This window comes from Leuresthes tenuis, unplaced genomic scaffold (genome assembly GCF_036924035.1).
Source record: "Leuresthes tenuis unplaced genomic scaffold, fLeuTen1.0.hap1 SCAF_14, whole genome shotgun sequence".
Lineage (NCBI taxonomy): Eukaryota > Metazoa > Chordata > Actinopteri > Atheriniformes > Atherinopsidae > Leuresthes > Leuresthes tenuis.
This window is the reverse complement of record NW_027325368.1, coordinates 27,783,874-27,801,795: the sequence shown is the minus strand read 5'-3', so window position 1 is coordinate 27,801,795 and position 17,922 is coordinate 27,783,874. Positions and strand designations below refer to the sequence as shown.

The window sequence follows — 17,922 nt, the reverse complement described above, 5'->3', positions numbered from 1 at the left end:
GAACAAGACATTCAATGAAGTAAATGTAAATGAATGAGTTGGACAAAGGTAGTGTTTGTGCATTACGGAAATGTTATATACATAATTTAAAAAGTCCCATTTTCTTCTAACGTTTTACAAATAGCTGATGTGACGATTACTTTAGGTCAAACTGTAAAGCTATTCTGTAATGAGACCTCAGAGGTGACAGTGAAATGTTGTTTTCCACTTTATATACTAAAATGTAACATTTGAGATCTTGTTCAGTCGTGGGGTTAGAATGCAGGAGAAGTACAAATAAGAAAATAAATAAATAACTATCTCGTGAAACAAGTGTTAACAAAATCCTGTGTGACAATGAACAAAAAGACATTCACCAAACCTAACTCCCTGACTTAACAAAAACAGGAGAAAACGTTCTAAAAGAAAATGGCGTTGAATGGTGTCTCTAGCTGAAAGTATGCAGAAGTAGTTAGTTTGGAATAAGGAAGAAGTCACAGAGGGTGATCTGCAAATATGCCTTTAGTTGCACACGCGTTTTGCTGTCCACATATACAAATTTCCTGTTTGTAACTTGTGTGTTTATCTTTACAGATATATGTGTGTTTGTAAATATACAATTTTCTATTTGTATAACAAAAAGCCATTTGTAGAACCGAAAATTTGTTTGTGAATCGTGACTCAACAGTTGTGAATTACCAATCACACAGTCATACTTTTGAGACATTCTTTCCACAAATCCACACAGATCCACAAACAGCCTTTACTCAATGACAAGCAAAAACATCTAAATCAAGGGACATTAAATAATTGTTTAAAACAAAAGTTTTACTGGAGAGTGATCAAATATTTTAACAAACTGAACTGATTCTTTTGGTTTGTATGGAAATAAGCAAGCCTCATTCTGAATGCTGCTACCACAAGGAATTGTTGGAATTGTTGTATGGTTTTATTTCATTTGTTGTGGTAGATAATGGCCCTGACCTTATCAGAAAACAGCATTTAGAAAATGTCACAAGTTTTTGTCATGGTTGCAACTTAGATTCACTTAGTCGTTTCAGTAACTGAGAAGCTTTCTAAGCAGGACAGACTTGAAAAATCCCACTGTTATTTGTGAAGTTGTTTGCAGCACTGTGATTACAGTGATTTACCATTATTAGGTCAGCATAAGCAGGCAGTGATTGGCTCCTTCCCCATGGCCTCATTGGAAGCAGATCATCTTCAGTTGTATCTGCAGGAGATGCTGACTCCTCAAGTTGACTCTCTGGTGTTACTCCACCACCTGACAAAGAACACAGAGTGTGCTCCTCCTACAACAAAATACAAGAATGAAGAATGATCAGTCAACAACCTCACCTGAATAACCTAATTTTAGACTCAACAGACCACAGTTATCAAAAAATAAAATAAAAATCTGTTTAAAGGGGAACTCCGTTTTTGTTCAACCTAGACCTTATTTCTGGCATGAAATACGTTTAACTACTCACCGAGAACAATTTGGCAAAAGTTGCTGTCCTTCGGAAGCTATTTAGAAAACTGGCGATCGTCATATATCCATATAATAGAGTGAACAGGGAAGGGACGATGCAGCCTCTAAATAAGGCATTATCTGTCTTTATTTCACCAATATTTTAAGAAGAATGAATGAAGGAACACGTACTATAGCTCTGTTAGCACATAGCTGCTGTTATGTGGCTACTTGCAGCTATAGGAGAGCTAACGGAGGGATTTCTACACAGGCACTCTACTGGCACCACTTCATCCACACGCATGGCTGCAGCACAGCTCATTCAGCACACAGCTTCCGAAGAACGCTGACTTTCGCCAAACTGTTCTCGTGAGTAGATAAACGGATTTCATGCCAGAAAAAAGGTCTTGTTTTTAAAAATACCGGAGTTCCCCTTTAAGACGGTGATTGGCTGAAAGATAGTTTTCAGTGAAAATCTAATTTGTAACCTTTTTAACATATCCATTTGGTGGTTTGATAGAAAACATATCATGAGTTAAAGTCAGTAATCTTGGCACAGGAGTTTTTCCCTTGAAACTGCAGGATGCCAATAACAGTCTCCGAAAATACTGGTTCAATCAGTTAGCATTTCATATTCAAGACACACAAAAAATATTTTAAAAATTAAGTTAAATTAAAGTTTATTGATACAGCGCCAAATCACAGCAAATGTCATGTCAAGGCACTTTACAGATACAGTTAAATTAAACTAAATTACAATTCAATTAATTGTAGTACAGTCACAGTCTAATCAAATTAATTCAAATCTAAATCAGTCCCCCGCATCCATGTGGGCCCACCACTTGCAGGGAAGATATTCGAGGTCTGATGCGGTGTGACTTGGGTGGAAGTCAAGGGCCTGGACATGCTAATCCTGGTGTTTAGAGCCTTAGCTGATGTGTGAGATGGAGCAATACCAACTAGATACCAAACTCCTGGAGAGGAGCTGGACTCAAATTCTGTAGTTGCCCATGGAGAGAAGTGTTGGGTGGGTGTGGGGATACTCACAAGCCATACACTATATTGCCAAAAGTATCGGCACATCTGCCTTTACACACATATGAAGTTAAGTGACATTCCATTCTTACTCCATAGGGTTTAATATGACGTACACTCACTCTTTGCAGCTATAACAGCTTCAACTCTTCTGGGCAAGCTTTCTACAAGGTTTAGGAGTGTGTTTATGGGAGTTTTTGACCATTTTTCCAGAAGCTCATTTGTGAGGTCAAACACTGATGTTGGACAGAAGGCCTGGCTCACAGTCTCCGCTCCAATTCATCCCAAAGGTGTTCTATCGGGTTGAGGCCAGGACTCTGTGCAGGCCAGTCAAGTTCCCATCAATCTTTCTCATCCATGTCTTTATGGACCTTGCTTTGTGCACTGGTGCACAGTCATGTTGGAACAGGAAGGGGCCATCCCCAAACTGTTTCCACAAAGTTGGGAGCATGAAATGGTCCAAAATCTCTTGGTATGCTGAAACATTCAGAGTTCCTCTCACTGGAACTAAGGGGCCAAGCCCAGCTCCTGAAGAACAGCCCCGCACCATAAACTTCCATCAAACTTTACACTTGGCACAATGCCAAAGTACCATTCCCCTGTCAACCGCCAAACCCAGACTTCTCCATCAGATTTCCAGATGGAGAAGCGTGATTCATCACTCTAGTGACTGCATCTCCACTGCTGTATAGTCCAGTGGCAGCGTGCTTTACACCGCTGCATCCAACACTTTGCATTGCACTTGGTGATGTATGGCTTGGATGCAGCCGCTCGGCCATGGAAACCCATTCCATACGCACTGTTCTTGTGCTAATCTGAAGGTCACATGATGTTTGGAGGTCCGTGGCGAATGACTCAGCAGAAAGTTGGCGACCTCTGCGCACTAAGCGCCTCAGCATCCGCTGACCCTGCTGACCCCGTTCTGTCATTTTACGTGGTCGACCACTTCCTGGCTGAGTTGCTTACCACTGACAGCTAATAATATTTAGCAGTGAGGAAATTTCACGACTGGACTTGTCACACGCTGGAATTCACTGAGCTCCTGAGAGCGACCCATTCTTTCACCCATTCTGGGATGCGGGCAACCTCCCCAAAGCATGGCGAAGGTTTAAACTTCATGTGGCATTGATGTTTTCAGGTCCATTGAAGACGAAGAATAAGGAGTAAAAGTGCACCTATCTTCTCTTTTGGACCGGAGAAAAAGGTAAGAGATATTTACAATAAATGGTCATTGACTGAAGATGAAGGAAAGCCACTAAAAACATATTACGACAAATACAAAGCTTATGTCATGCCAAAAGCAAATGTAATATCTGCTCGTCACAAATTCTAGGAGTAAATACAAGCAGCAAATAAGCCATATGAACAATTTGTGACAGACCTAAGACTGCTTGTGAAAGACTGTGCTCATGCCAACAGTGAGGAGATGGTCAGACACCACATAGTGTTCGGCATTTATTCACCCGCTGTGAGAGAGAAATTACTCATTGTTGGATCAGAACTAACTTTAGATAAAGGTGTCAACATTGCCTAGTCACACGAAGTTGCAAAAGCTCAGATACAAACTATAGCAGGCAGCACAAGTACTCAGCGAGAGGAGAATGTGCATGCTATCGGGCAGCAGCCACTTAAAGATATGTCCTGTAAGGATCGTCAGTTTAAAAAGAAAAATACAGGCGCCGTTACTATACCGAGATGGATAAATGAACAAACAAGATAGTGTTACCATTGTGGAAATTGCAAACTCATAATAAAGAGGATGAGTGTCTAGCTAAAATAAAACAATGTAAAACCTGTGGAAAATGGAACCACTTCTCAAAAGTATGTCACTCTAAGCAGAAGAAAATTATCCTTACAGTGTGTGAGAATAAGTCAGAAAACAGCACAGAGAATGAAGAACTGTTTTTTGATTCTGTAAAATACAAGGGACTGAATAGCACAAACACGTTTTTGCAGTCAAGCAAGTTGGCCCAAACCAGAAAACTGTGAGTTTGAAGCTGGATACAGGCTCTTCTGCCAACATCATTCATACGCACATCTTCAACACCCCCACACGCCTACGCTTTGGCTGTGGAGGAGAACGTCTGGCTGAAAGAGGCAAAGTCACTCTGAATTGCAGATAAAAAGATAACTCACTGAGGCTTCAAGTGTATGTTGTTGACACATGCGCCACCTATTCTAGGCCTTAAAGCTTGCCTGGAATTTGACCTCATTCACCTTGTGATGTCTGTATCCAAAGCACTTGAACCTAACATCATGGATGAATTTGCAGATGTCTTTTCAGGAATCGGGTAATTTCATGGTGAGTGCACAGTCCATCTTGATCCAAATGCCACTCCTGTATTGCATCCTCCATGCCCTGCGTAGCTGTCTGAAAGAACAGCTACAAAGCGTGGAGAAGCAGCAGATCATTGTGAAAGTCACAGAACCTACAGAATGGGTCAATTCTATGGTTGCAGCAGAGAAACCATGCACTGGTAAGCTCAGGGTTTGTCTTGATCCAAGAGACCTAAAAAAGCTATTAAACATCCAGATTACCCTTTGCCAACTCTAGATGAAATTATAGCTAAATTGGCAGGAACAAGATATTTTTCTGCCATGGATGCAAGATGCAGGCAATTGTCTATAAAACTGACAAAGGAATCATCAAAGCTCACAATTTTTGGGCGCTACAGATTTCCAAGACTGCCATTTGGGCTCATCGCAGCACAGGATAAGTTTCACAGAAAGATTGATGAGACCTATGAAGGAGTCACAGCTATTTTTAATAACATTCTAATACATGGAAAAACAAAAGCTGTTGTGCCTCAGCAAAACTGAATTACAGATATCTCTATATTTCGTTTTGACTAGTCACAGTTACGGTAAAGATATCTTGAATGAAAAATCCAACTATTCAAAATGTAATTACGACTAGTCAGAAAGATGTTGATATTTAAAATGTTAATCCTGGATAGTCAAACTTAGCCTTTAAATGTTAAAATGGCTTGCCATACCACCTCCACTGGCAGCTCTTGATTTTTTTTTTTTTTTTTTTGCAGATGCTCCCTGATGTAACACGTCAGTGCACTCGGTCAATGGTGAGAGCAACGGTGGTGCAGAGAAGGCTAGAATTAAAAAGAGGAAAGCTCTGGAAACAGACACAGCTGATATATGCAAAAACAGCTGGCGGTTTGTAACGTCAAATGAGGACGATTAAACGGGTAAGGCAATATGTTGAACTCTGCCTGCAAACCTCCGTTCAAGTTAAATAGTTATCAAGTCAATGAATTGTATGGCGTTGTGGCATATAACGTAACGTTATATCATTTAAATAATAGTATGTGACACCACATAACTGGAAAACGTTGTCTTATAGTCCCTTAGAGTCAGAAGCAAGATACAACACCAAGCACTAGCCATGAGCCCACAAGTCCAGAGTGGGCAGTTAGAATTATTCATTCTGAGAATGCTGTTAAGCATTAGTTCTTCCGAACGTTTTTTGTTGGTCAACTACTCCTGCATACTTTCACCGATTTCAACCACTTTGGTTTCAAAACGCTCAGCTCATTCAGGAGATGGGTGCAATATATTTTGGTATTTCTGACTTTTATAATTTTTAGAATATTCAACTTTAATTAAAATTTTCCTGCCCATCAAATGGAAATGGCCAATGAATGGAAAGTGGTTTCAACGCTTCAAAAACGTCTCCCTCTTTCCAACCTAACTACTTCTGCATACTTTCAGGTAAATACACCATCCATCCATTCATCATCTGCCTCTTATCCGGGGGTTGGGTCGCGGGGGCAGCAGCTTGAGCAGAGAAACCCAGACGTCCCTGTCCTCGGCCACTTCCTCCAGCTCTTCCGGGGGGACCCCGAGGCGTTCCCAGGCCAGCCGAGAGACATAGTCTCTCCAACGTGTCCTGGGTCTCCCCCGGGGTCTCCTCCCAGCGGGACGTGCCCGGAACACCTCCCCAGGGAGGCGTCCAGGGGGCATCCTAACCAGATGCCCGAGCCACCTCATCTGACTCCTCTCAATGCGGAGGAGCAGCGGTTCTACTCCGAGCCCCTCCCGGATGACTGAGCTTCTCACCCTATCTCTAAGGGAGAGCCCAGACACCCTGCGGAGGAAAACCATTTCGGCCGCTTGTATTCGTGATCTTGTTCTTTCGGTCACTACCCACAACTACTGACCATAGGTGAGGATGGGAACGTAGATTGACCAGTAAATAGAGAGCTTCGCCTTCTGGCTCAGCTCCTTCTTCACAACGACGGGTCGGTGCAGAGCCCGCAACACTGCAGACGCTGCACCGATCCGCCCGTCAATATCACGCTCCATTCGTCCCTCACTCGTGAACAAGACCCAGAGATACTTGAACTCCTCCACTTGGGGAAGGATCTCATTCCCGACCCGGAGAGAGCATTTCACCCTTTTCTGGCTTAGAACCATAGTCTCGGATTTGGAGGCGCTGATTCTCATCCCAGCCGCTTCACACTCGGCTGCGAATCGCTCCAGTGAGAGCTGAAGGTCACGGCCTGACGACGCTAACAGAACCACATCATCCGCAAAAAGCAGAGACCTGATTCTGAGGTCGCCAAATTAGACACCCTCAACGCCCTGGCTGCGCCTAGAAATTCTGTCCATAAAAGTTAGGAACAGAATCGGTGACAAAGGGCAGCCCTGACGGAGTCCAACTCTCACCGGAAACGTATCCGACTTACTGCCGGCAATGCGGACCAAACTCTGGCACCGGTCATACAGAGACCGAACGGCCCCTATCAAGGGGTCCGGCACTCCATATTCCCGGAGCACCCCCCACAGGACTCCACGAGGGACACGGTTGAATGCTTTCTCCAAGTCCACAAAACACATGTAGACTGGTTGGGCGAACTCCCATGCACCCTCCAGGATCCTGCCGAGGGTATAGAGTTGGTCCACTGTTCCACGGCCAGGACGAAAGACACACTGCACCTCCTAAATCCGAGGCTCGATTATCCGATGGATTCTCCTCTCCAGTACCCCAGAATAGACCTTACCAGGGAGGCTGAGGAGTGTGATACCCCTATAGTTGGAACACACCCTCCGGTCCCCCTTTTTAAAGAGGGGGACCAGTCCAGGGGCACTGTCCCCGATGTCCACGCAATGCTGCAGAGGCGTGTCAGCCAAGACAGCCCTACAACATCCAGAGCCTTGAGAAACTCAGGACGGACCTCATCCAGGTGCTTTTTGACCACCTCGGCCACCTCAGCCCCAGAAATGGGAGGCCCCGTCTCCGAGCTCTCCGACTCTGCCTCTTCCGAGTACGTGTTGGTAGGATTGAGGAGTTCCTCGAAGTATTCCCCCCACCAACTCACAACATCGCTAGTTGAGGTCAGCAAAGCCCCGTCCCCACTGTACACAGTGTTGACTGTTAGCCGCTTCCCCCCCCCGAGACGCCGGATGGTGGACCAGAATCTCTTCGAGGCCATCCGGAAATCGTTCTCCATGGTCTCACCGAACTCCTCCCAAGCCCGAGTTTTTGCCTCAGCAACTGCCGAAGCGGCAGCCCGTCTGGCCTGCCGGTACCTATCAGCTGCTTCCAGGGTGCCACTGGCCAAAAAGGCCCGATAGGACTCCTTCTTCAGCTTGACGGCTTCCCTCACCACTGGTGTCCATCAGCAGGTTCGAGGGTTGCCGCCACGACAGGCACCGACCACCTTACGGCCACAACTCCGATCAGCCGCCTCGGCAATGGAGTCACGGAACATGGCCCATTCGGACTCAATGTCCCCCACCTCACCCGGGATATGGTTGAAGCTCTGCCGGAGGTGGGAGTTAAAGCTCCTCCTGACGGGGGATTCTGACAAACGCTCCCAGCAGACCCTCACAATACGTTTGGACCTGCCAGGTCTGATCGGCATCCTCCCCCACCAGCGGAGCCAACTCACCACCAGGTGGTGATCAGTTGACAGCTCTGCCCCTCTCTTCACCCGATTGTCCAGGACATACAGCCTCAAGTCCGATGATACAACCACAAAGTCGATCATCGAACTGCGGCCAAGGGTGTCCTGGTGCCAAGTGCACATATGGACACCCTTTTGCCTGAACATGGTGTTCGTTATGGACAGTCCATTACTGGCACAGAAGTCCAACAACATAACACCACTCTGATTCAGATCGGGGGGGCCGTTCCTCCCAATCACTCCCCTCCAGGTCTCACTGTCATTGCCCACGTGAGCATTGAAGTCCCCCAGCAGAACGAGGGTGTCTCCGGTAGGAGCATTCTCTAGTGCCTCCCCCAGAGACTCCAAAAAGGGTGGGTACTCTGAACTGCTGTTTGGCGCATAGGCACAAACAACAGTCAGGACCCGTCCCCCCACCCGAAGGCGGAGGGAGGCTACCCTCTCGTTCACTGGGGTAAACCCCAATGTACTGGCACACAGCCGGGGGGCAATAAGTATGCCCACACCTGCTCTGCGCCTCTCACCACTGGCAACTCCAGAGTGGAAGAGAGTCCAACCACTCTCAAGAGGACTGGTTCCAGAGCCAAAGCCGTGCGTCGAGGTGAGTCCGACTATATCTAGCCGGAACCGCTCAGCCTCGCGCACCAGCTCCGGCTCCTTCCCCAACAGAGAGGTGACATTCCACGTCCCAAGAGCTAGTTTCAGTTGCCGAGGATCAGACCGCCAAGGCCTCCGCCTTCGGCTGCTACCCAGCTCACATGGCACCCGACCCCCTTGGCCCCTCCCACGGGTGGTGAGCCCGTCGGAAGGGGGACCCACGTCATGATTTCGGGCTATGCCCGACCGAGCCCCATGGGCACAGGCCCGGCCACCAGGCGCTCTCTGCCGGTCCCCACCCCCGTGCCTGGCTCCGGGGGGAGGCCCCGGTGTCCCATATCCGGGCAAGGGATGACGAGGTCCAAATTCCTTTTTCATCATAAGGAGTCTTTTGAGCTGTTCTTTGTCTGGTCCCTCATGTAGGATCTGTTTTCCTTGGGTGACCCTACCAGGGGCTTGAAGCCCCGGGTAACATAGCTCCCAGACTCATTGGGGCACGCAAACTCCCCCACCACGATAAGGTGACAGCTCAGGGGGGAAATACACCATTCAAACTGTAAATGAGTCACAAGACAATCAGCTATTACCAAATGCTTCAGCTGTTTCAAATATTGAGCAAATTTAGAAATATGACAGTTTCAAAAACATGAACAAATTTCAGCTCTTTCTCCTCTTTTCAAATAGCTTCTGCATACTACTTCTACATACTTACACTGATTTCAACAAGTGTGGTCTCAAAATGTCCAGTTCTTTCTTGAGATTCCAGCATCCACTTCTGGTGTGTCTAACTTTTATACTTTTTTAAATATTTGACATTTTATTCAACTTGTATGCAATTTTTATGCAAATTTCAAACTTCAACTCTTTCTCCTCTTTTCAACCTAACAAATTCTACATACTTTGAGCTGGAGGCACCATTCAAATTTTAAACGGGTAACAAGACATTCAGCCAAATGGGTCAGCTTTTTCAAATATTAAGCCAATTTTGAAATATGACTTTCGGCTATTTCATCAAATCTTGTTTTTCCAATCGGTTTAAATCGTTTCACTTTTGTTATTTCAACTTCAAATTCCTTCAACCAAGACTTCAGCAACTGTTTTTTCAGCAATTGAAAGATTTTCCACTTTTTTTGCATTGTTAGCTATCCCCACTCAACTTCATTAGCATTCTCACTGCTAGTTCGCAGAAACAGCTTTTTCTAGTTCCATATTCTTAGTTCTTCCTTACATCTTTTTAAGTTTAACTGCTTCCACATACTTTAAGAAAATTATATAATTTTCCCACAAAATGTTCAGCTCTTTCTGGAGAAGATGGCTACGACTTTTGGTGTTTCTGACTTTTATAGTTTTTAAGATGTAAAGGTTTTTATGCAACTTTTTCTGACTTTAAAAATAATGGTAAATCATTTCAAATCATTAAAAAAGCTTCATCCTCTTTCAAACTTAACTACTTCAGCATACTTACAGCTACAGACACCATTCAAACTTTAGAATATTCACAGGACATCCAGCTATTACTAAATGATGTAACCTTTTAAAACATTCAGCCAATTCTGAACTATCACAGTTTAAATATTGAGTAAAATCCTTGATGATTTCTGAGTTTACAATGCATTCCAATGACACGGAATGCTCATGAGTAAAAGAATACAGAAAGATTCTTTAGAAAAAAAGTTTTTAACCACAGAATCAGAATCAGCTTTATTGGCCAAATACATGAACACACAAGGAATTTGAATTTTTTCTTAGCTCTTGATGTACATAAACATAACAAACATTAAACTCGAAAGAACAAGGACAACAAAAAAAAAACAATAAGTTAAAGAAAGGTATAAAAATAAATGAGTGAAATGAGGTCTTCAAATGAGGTTCAGAGGTCTGGCCTATATATTTCAGTATGTACATGCTATGCTATTTACAGTGAGGATTATGCTGTTAATTTATGTACAGGCAGTATATTGAGCATACTGAGCATAATATGACATTATGGGACATATAAAGTGCAAAGTGAATGATTGATTTTGGAGTTAGGGGGTTACTGACACTGGGTGACTGATCAAGTGTTCATCAGTGTGACGGCCTGGGGGAAGAAACTGTTTTTGTATCTGGATGTTTTGGTGTACAATGTTCTGTAACGCCTGCCAGAGGGGAGAAGTTCAAACAGATTGTGTCCGGGGTGAGATAGGTCTGCAGAGATGTTACCTTTCCTTTTCCTGACTCTGAATGTGTATAAGTGCTGGATGGAGGGTTAAGACCAATTATTCTTTCTGCAGTCCTGATTGTCCATTTCAGTCTGTTTCTGTCCTGTTTGGTGACTGATCCAAACCAAATGATGATGGAGGTGCAGAGAACAGACTGGACTATTGCAGTGCAGAACTAGATCAGCAACTGGATCATCATCAACTGGAACTGCCTGCGGCATGTTGAACTTCTTGAGCTGACGCAGGAAGTACATCCTCTGCTGGGCCTTTTTGACTATGGAGTTGATATTGGGTGCCAACTTTAGGTACTGGGATATGGTAGATCCCAAATACCTGAAGGTTTCTACAGCAGACACAGAGTTATTGAGAATGGTGATGGTGGGCAGAGTGGGAGGGGGGCGTCTCCTAAAGTCCACAGTCATCTCCACAGTTTTGAGCTTGTTCAGCTCCAGATTGTACCGACTACACCAGAGGGCCAGCTGTTCCACCTCCTGCCTGTATGCAGACTCGTCCCATGAGGCCAATGACTGTTGAGTCATCTGCAAACTTCAGGAGTTTGATAGATGGGTCTCTCGAGGTGAAGTCGTTGGTGTAAAGGGAGAAGAGGAGTGGGGAGAGCACACATCCCTGGGGAGTTACTATGTTGACTGTCCGGGTGCTGGTTGTGACTTTTCCCAGCCTTACCTGCTGCCTCTTGTCTGTCAGGAAGTTGGTGATCCACTGACAGGTGGAGGCTGGGACGGTGAGCTGGGTGAGTTTGGAGTGGACGATGTCCAGGATGACGGTGTTCAACGCTGAGCTGAAGTCCACAAACAGGTTCCTTGCATATGTCCCTGGGGAGTCGAGGTGTTGCAGGATGTAATGCAGTCCAAAGTTGATTGCATCATCCACTGATCTGTTTGCCCGATATGCAAACACAGGGGTCCAGCAGGGGGCCTGTGATGTCCTTCAGGTGGCTCAACACCAGTCTCTCAAAGGACTTCATGACTACAGACGTCAGGGCCACGGGCCTGTAATCATTTAGTCCTGAGATAGATGGTTTCTTTGGGACCGGGATTATTGTGGAGTGTTTGAAGCAGGAGGGGACTACACACAGCTCCAAGGATCTGTTGAAGATCTGGGTGAAGATGGGGGTCAGCTGGTTAGCACAGACCTTCAGGCAAGTGGGTGACATGCCGTCTGGGCCTGGAACTTTCCTAATCTTCAGTTGCCTGAAGAGCTGACACACATCCTCTTCACAGATCCTGAGTGTTGGTGGGGGTTTGGTAGGCAGGGGTGAGGGTGGTGCAGGAGGTGATGAGGTTTGTTTGATGCTCAAGCCGGTGATGGGTGTGAATGTTGGCTTCTCAAACTTGCAGTAGAAGACATTCAGTTCGTCTGCCAATTCACAGTTCTCTGCTATGTGGGGGGGATGGTCTCCTGTAGTTGGTGATCTCCTGTAGACCTCTCCACACTGATGCAGGCTTGTTAGCTGAGAACCTCTTCTTCAGCTTTTCAGTGTAGCACATCTTGGCCACTTTGATCTTCTTTTTCAGCATGTTCCTGGTCGTGTTGTACAGGACTCTGTCCCTGCATCTGTTGGACTCCTCATTGGCCTGACAAAGCATCCTGAGTTTAGCAGTGAACCAATGTTTATTGTTGTTGTATGTGCAGAAGGTTTTAGTCGGCACACTCGACCTCACAAAAGGTGGTGTAGTATGTCACAGTGTCAGTGAGTTCATCCAGATCTGTAGCAACAGCCTTGAAAACACTCTGTGGAGTCAAAGCAGGCCGGTAACTCCAGCTTTGACTCTGCGGTCCACCTCTTCACAGTCTTAACTACAGGGTTAGCAGATTTGAATTTCTGTCTGTAGTTTGGGAGAAGATGAACCATGCAGTGATCAGAGAGCCGCAAAGCTGCATGGAGAGCAGAGCGATATGCGTCCTTTAAAACAGTGTAACAGTGGTCCAGAGTGTTTTTGTCCCTGGTGGGACACTTAACGTGTTGTCTGTATCTTGGCAGTTCACGGCTGAGGTTTACTCTGTTAAAGTCCCCAACAACAATGAGCAGGGAGTCTGGATGCTTCCTCTCCATGTCTGTTATCTGGTCAGCCAGGTGTTGTAACGCCTCAGTAACACGGGCCTGAGGTGGGATGTAAACACCAACCAGAATGAAACAGGAGAACTCCCGTGGTGAATAAAACAGCTTGCAGTTTATGGAAAGTGACTCCAAGTGGGGGCTTCATGATTTCTTCAACACTGTGACATCTGTACACCAACCTTCGTTAATGTAAAAGCAGATTCCACCTCCTCTCCTCTTCCCTGAGAGCTCGGAGAAGTTGAAAGTCCGGTAGATGTAATCCTGTGTCCGGGATGAGTTCACTGAGCCAGGTTTCAGGAACACACAATGCGGCAGATCTGCAGAAGTCCGAGTTTCTACTGTTAAGAAGCAGCAGTTCATCCATCTTCTTGTTTAGGGAGTGGACATTCGCTAGGTTTATTGACGGGGATACTGTACGAAATCCCCGCTGTCTGAACTTAACGAGCGCGACGGCTCGTTTGCCCCATCTACATCTCCTGAACATCCCATAGAGAGCTGCTGCAATAGATGGAATAGATGCTGGAAATCAGTTTCCAGTTTAATTTAGATTTGTATGCACCAATCACAATGTTTATTAAATCATAATAGTCATAATTGTCTTTCAGTCTCATCTCCCTGTATCAGAAATGAGACGTGCTGTGAGTGTGTTGTGATACCTTTGGAGAGCCATTGTTTGAAGCGTTTAAAATCTTTATCAGGTGCCACTCATCGGAACATTTTAATGTGGTTTTCCAGTTTGTTTTTACAGCATTCACTAAACCAAATGTTTAGGGGTGTTTTTGTCCAACCACTTACGTTTTGTTTGTGCAGTGTGTATAGATTTCTGACTCCAAGTAAGCTCTGGAGGGGAATGTCCAGTTGACTTATCCTTATCTTTACTCATGTGCTCCATCAGATGTAAAGCCCGTCTTACGTTATCTTGTGTCTGTCTGGATTTAAGGAAACCTGTCTGGTCTTCATCTATTATGTCTGGAATATTTTCTAATCTTTTTGCGATTATTGGGGCGTTTAATTTGTAATCTAAGTTTGAAATTGATATCGGTCTGTGTGAACCACACTCAGATTTATCCTTGCCCACCTTAGGAATTACTGAAATGATAGCACGCTTCCAAGATGCTGGTGTAAAATGAAAGCATTTCAATAATTTTGGTGATAGTAACTCTCTAAATGTTTTGTACCATTCTGCAAAGTATGCGTCCTCACCTAGCATCTTATTTGTTTTGAGTCTCGAGATAGCATTATCCAACTCTTTCAGTGTTATTTCATTGATCATTATTTTATTCTGTTCTAATCCAATGGACGGGAGATCCAGTGAGTTCAGAAAGTGTGTAATACTCAAAGAAATTGCTTCTTTCGGTCATGTGTACAGATCTTTATAATAATTTTCAAAGGATTTTTGTATTTCTTTTCATTTATAACGCATCTTTCCAGATTGTGTGTCCTTAATTTTATGGATAGATCTTTCCCCTTGTTTTCTTATCCTCCAGGCTAATAACTTTTTAGCCCTAGGTCCATTATTATAGTACCTTTGTTTGATGAACTTTGCCTTCATTTCTTCATGACTGTCATATAGTTTAAGTTTTGTTTAGTGAGTTTTATCTTATCTAATAGTTTGGGGTCATTAAGTTCTATGTGTTTCATTTCCAGGTTTTGTTTCTCCCTCTTTTTAATTGAAGACCAATAAATTTTCCCCTTATTACTGCCTTAGCAGCATCCCATACAATACCAGGGAGACACTTCACCAGTATAATTTTGTCCTAGATATTCTTTAAATTCCTTATGAATATATTGTTCAAACAAAGGGTCATTTAGTAGGCTTGTGTTAAGCCTCCATGTTGTGCTTTTCCTTTCAGTATCTAGGTGTAGGGACAGAGGTACACCTGCGTGGTCTGAGATATCTTTAACACCTATTTGACACTTCAAGATTCTGTATCTTTATGAATTGAACATAACGTCTTGGGGACCCGCTAGTCTGCCATGCATTTCTTTCCAGCTTCTTGCGCGCTGTCACAGCTGACTGGGATGCGTCGGGCTGCATGTTTCCCTCGTCGGTTCCTTCGTCAGCTGTTAAGATCCCCCTCTTCAGCATATCCTCCGTCGCCTCGTCTGCGTTGCTGTATGTGGTGGGTCCTCCTTCATAAAAGAGTTATGCAGGTGATTGGAATCTGAGTCCTCTCTTTTTAATCACTTCTGCTGGGTAATCATGATCAAAGTACACTCTTTACCCGTTGAGGTGTATTTATTTCTTTTACCATGCGGTACTCAGCACTAGATCCTTGGTTTTGTACACGAGGAAATAAGCGACCATGGATCTCGGGGCGGCTTGTGGTGGTGGTTTTGGTCCGAGTGACCGGTGACAGCGTTGTATTTTGACGTCAATTTCAAGGAGTTGCAACTCCGACTAAATGAATTTCTCCAGAAACTCACATGCGTTGTCCCCCTCTTATCCCTCGGATTCCCGAAGTTGCGGAGGTTATTTCTGCCTGAGCGTGTTTCTAAATCTGTGAACTTTGACACAATGCACTCTTGCTCCTTCGGGGCCTGGAGAAGCGTGTCCTTAGTGATAACACTCCACCTCGGCCACTCGGGTCTCCACCCCCTCCATCCTAGACTCTGTGTTCTTGAGTTCTTCCCCAATCTCACTCTGTTTGTAATTAACTTCTTTAAAGTTTCCGAGCTCTTCCTTCATATCTTTTTTGATTGTCTCGCAGAATCCGCTCAGTTCTTTTTTCATGTCCAGATGTCCTGCTTTTATGTCAGTGTGGATAGCATCCATACTAGCTTGCAGGGCGTCCATCATAGCGTGCATATTAGCTTCGTCTGTATCGACGTCTCCTATTGCCATGTCCGGATTTTCTTCTCTGTTTGGACTCGTTATAGTCTTAGCAATTCTAAGTTGGTATTTCCACATAAGAATTTCACAGATATGATATTAATTATATTATATTAATTACTCTAAAGCAGGGGAAATATCGGACCGTTCTGGGAGCTCTCGAACTACACCACCATCCAGATCGCCGTCATACCCGGAAGTCCCAGAACTTTACTTTTTGAATTAGAAGCCTCTAAATCACAGCAGTACCTTCCAACTGCCAGTCCTTTTTGCATGTTTCTTCTCTTTTCTGTAGTTTTCTTCCTTCATCTAGCTCCAGCTCCTTTCAAAAATACCTTTCAGACCTTTTGAAACCTCAGCAGATGACTTTCTACTAAATTTTGAAATGCTTCTGCATTGTTTCTCTTCTTTCTGAATTCATTCACTTTATGTTTAGCATTTTTCTACTTTTTTCTGTAGTTTTCTGCCTTCATCCAGCTCCAGTTCCTTTCAAAAATACCTTTCAGCTCTAGGTCCTGTCAAAGTTACCTTTCAGGCCTTTTGAAACTTGAGTCAATAATTTTATGCTAAATTTTCAATATTTTCAGCTTTTTTAGCATGATCAGCTATCCCCATTCAGCTCATCAGCATTCTCACTGCTGTTTTGCAGGAACAGCTTTTTCTATTTTTCTTTATTCTTAATTATTTTTTGGCACTTAACTACTACTGCATACTTTCACCAATTTCAATAATTTTGGTCTCAAAACATTCAGCTCATTCAGGAGATTTATGTAATATCTTATGGTATTTCTGACTTTCACACTTTTTAAAATATTAAGCTTTTTATGCAAATTTCAAATTTCAACTCTTTCTCCTCTTTTTAACCTAACTACTTCTGCATACTTTCACCAGTTTAAGCTATTTTGGTCTCAAAGCGTTCAGCCCTTTCAGGAGATTCTAGATTTAATTTTTGGTGTTTCTAAAATATTTAACATTTTATTCAAATTTTATTAAGGTTCTATGCAAATTTCAACTTTTTCTCCTCTTTTCTACTTTTACATATTTTCAGCTAGAGACACCATTCAAATTTTAAACGCGTCACAAGACATTCAGTTATTACCAAATGGTTCAGCTTTTTCAAATATTAAGACAATTTTTAAATATGACAGCTTCCTGTCTCACCTGAGAAGCTCCTTCTTGTTGCCAGTATGGGACCAAAGAGGAATCCAGCCATAGAAGATTTTGAAGAAATCAGGAAATCGTTGGATTTTCTTTCTGGGGAAACCACAGCTATCTTACTCCAGCAGAAGTCCATTTTAGACTTGGTAGAAGAGGTGAAGGCTTTGCGGCTTCTCAACAAGGAAAAGGATAAATGGATCACTGTTCTGGAGAACCGAGTGGCAGACTTGGAACAATATACCAGGATGAACGATCTAATCATCACTGGACTGCGAGTCAAGCTCCGTTCTTATGCCGGCGCGGTGGCAGGGCCCTGTCGGGCTGGTGAGCCATCGCCTGACGTGACTGACTCCATGGAGGAACAGGTGGCCTCTTTCCTCTTGTCCAAGGGGATAAAGCTGGACTGTGACAAACCTTCGCTTCCGAGAAGAGGTAACAATGACAAACCAGCAATTATTATGCGATTTAGTAACCGGAAACACAAATCTGCTCTGCTAAAACAGGGCAGGTTGCTAAAGGGGTCAGACATCTTCATTAACGAGCGCCTGACCAAGAAGAACGCTGACATTGCAGGAAGGCCCGGTTCCTGAGGAAGAAGAAGAAGATCCAGTCTACGTGGATCACGAACTGTAAGGTCTTCATTAAGC

General features: G+C 44.1%; 1 protein-coding gene across 3 annotated transcripts in view; it reads right to left on the bottom strand.

The window, feature by feature from the left end:
- Nucleotides 1–17,922, bottom strand: part of LOC140268626 (uncharacterized) — an 85,088-nt gene that overhangs the window by 20,794 nt on the left and 46,372 nt on the right. For all 3 annotated transcript variants that reach the window (XR_011907551.1, XM_072363557.1, XM_072363558.1), the window contains exon 4: nucleotides 1,131–1,289. Coding sequence is in view for 2 of the 3 variants with exons in the window: in XM_072363557.1 (XP_072219658.1) it covers nucleotides 1,131–1,289 (159 nt within the window). In the remaining variant the exon portion in view is untranslated. The remainder of the gene's footprint in view (nucleotides 1–1,130; nucleotides 1,290–17,922) is intronic.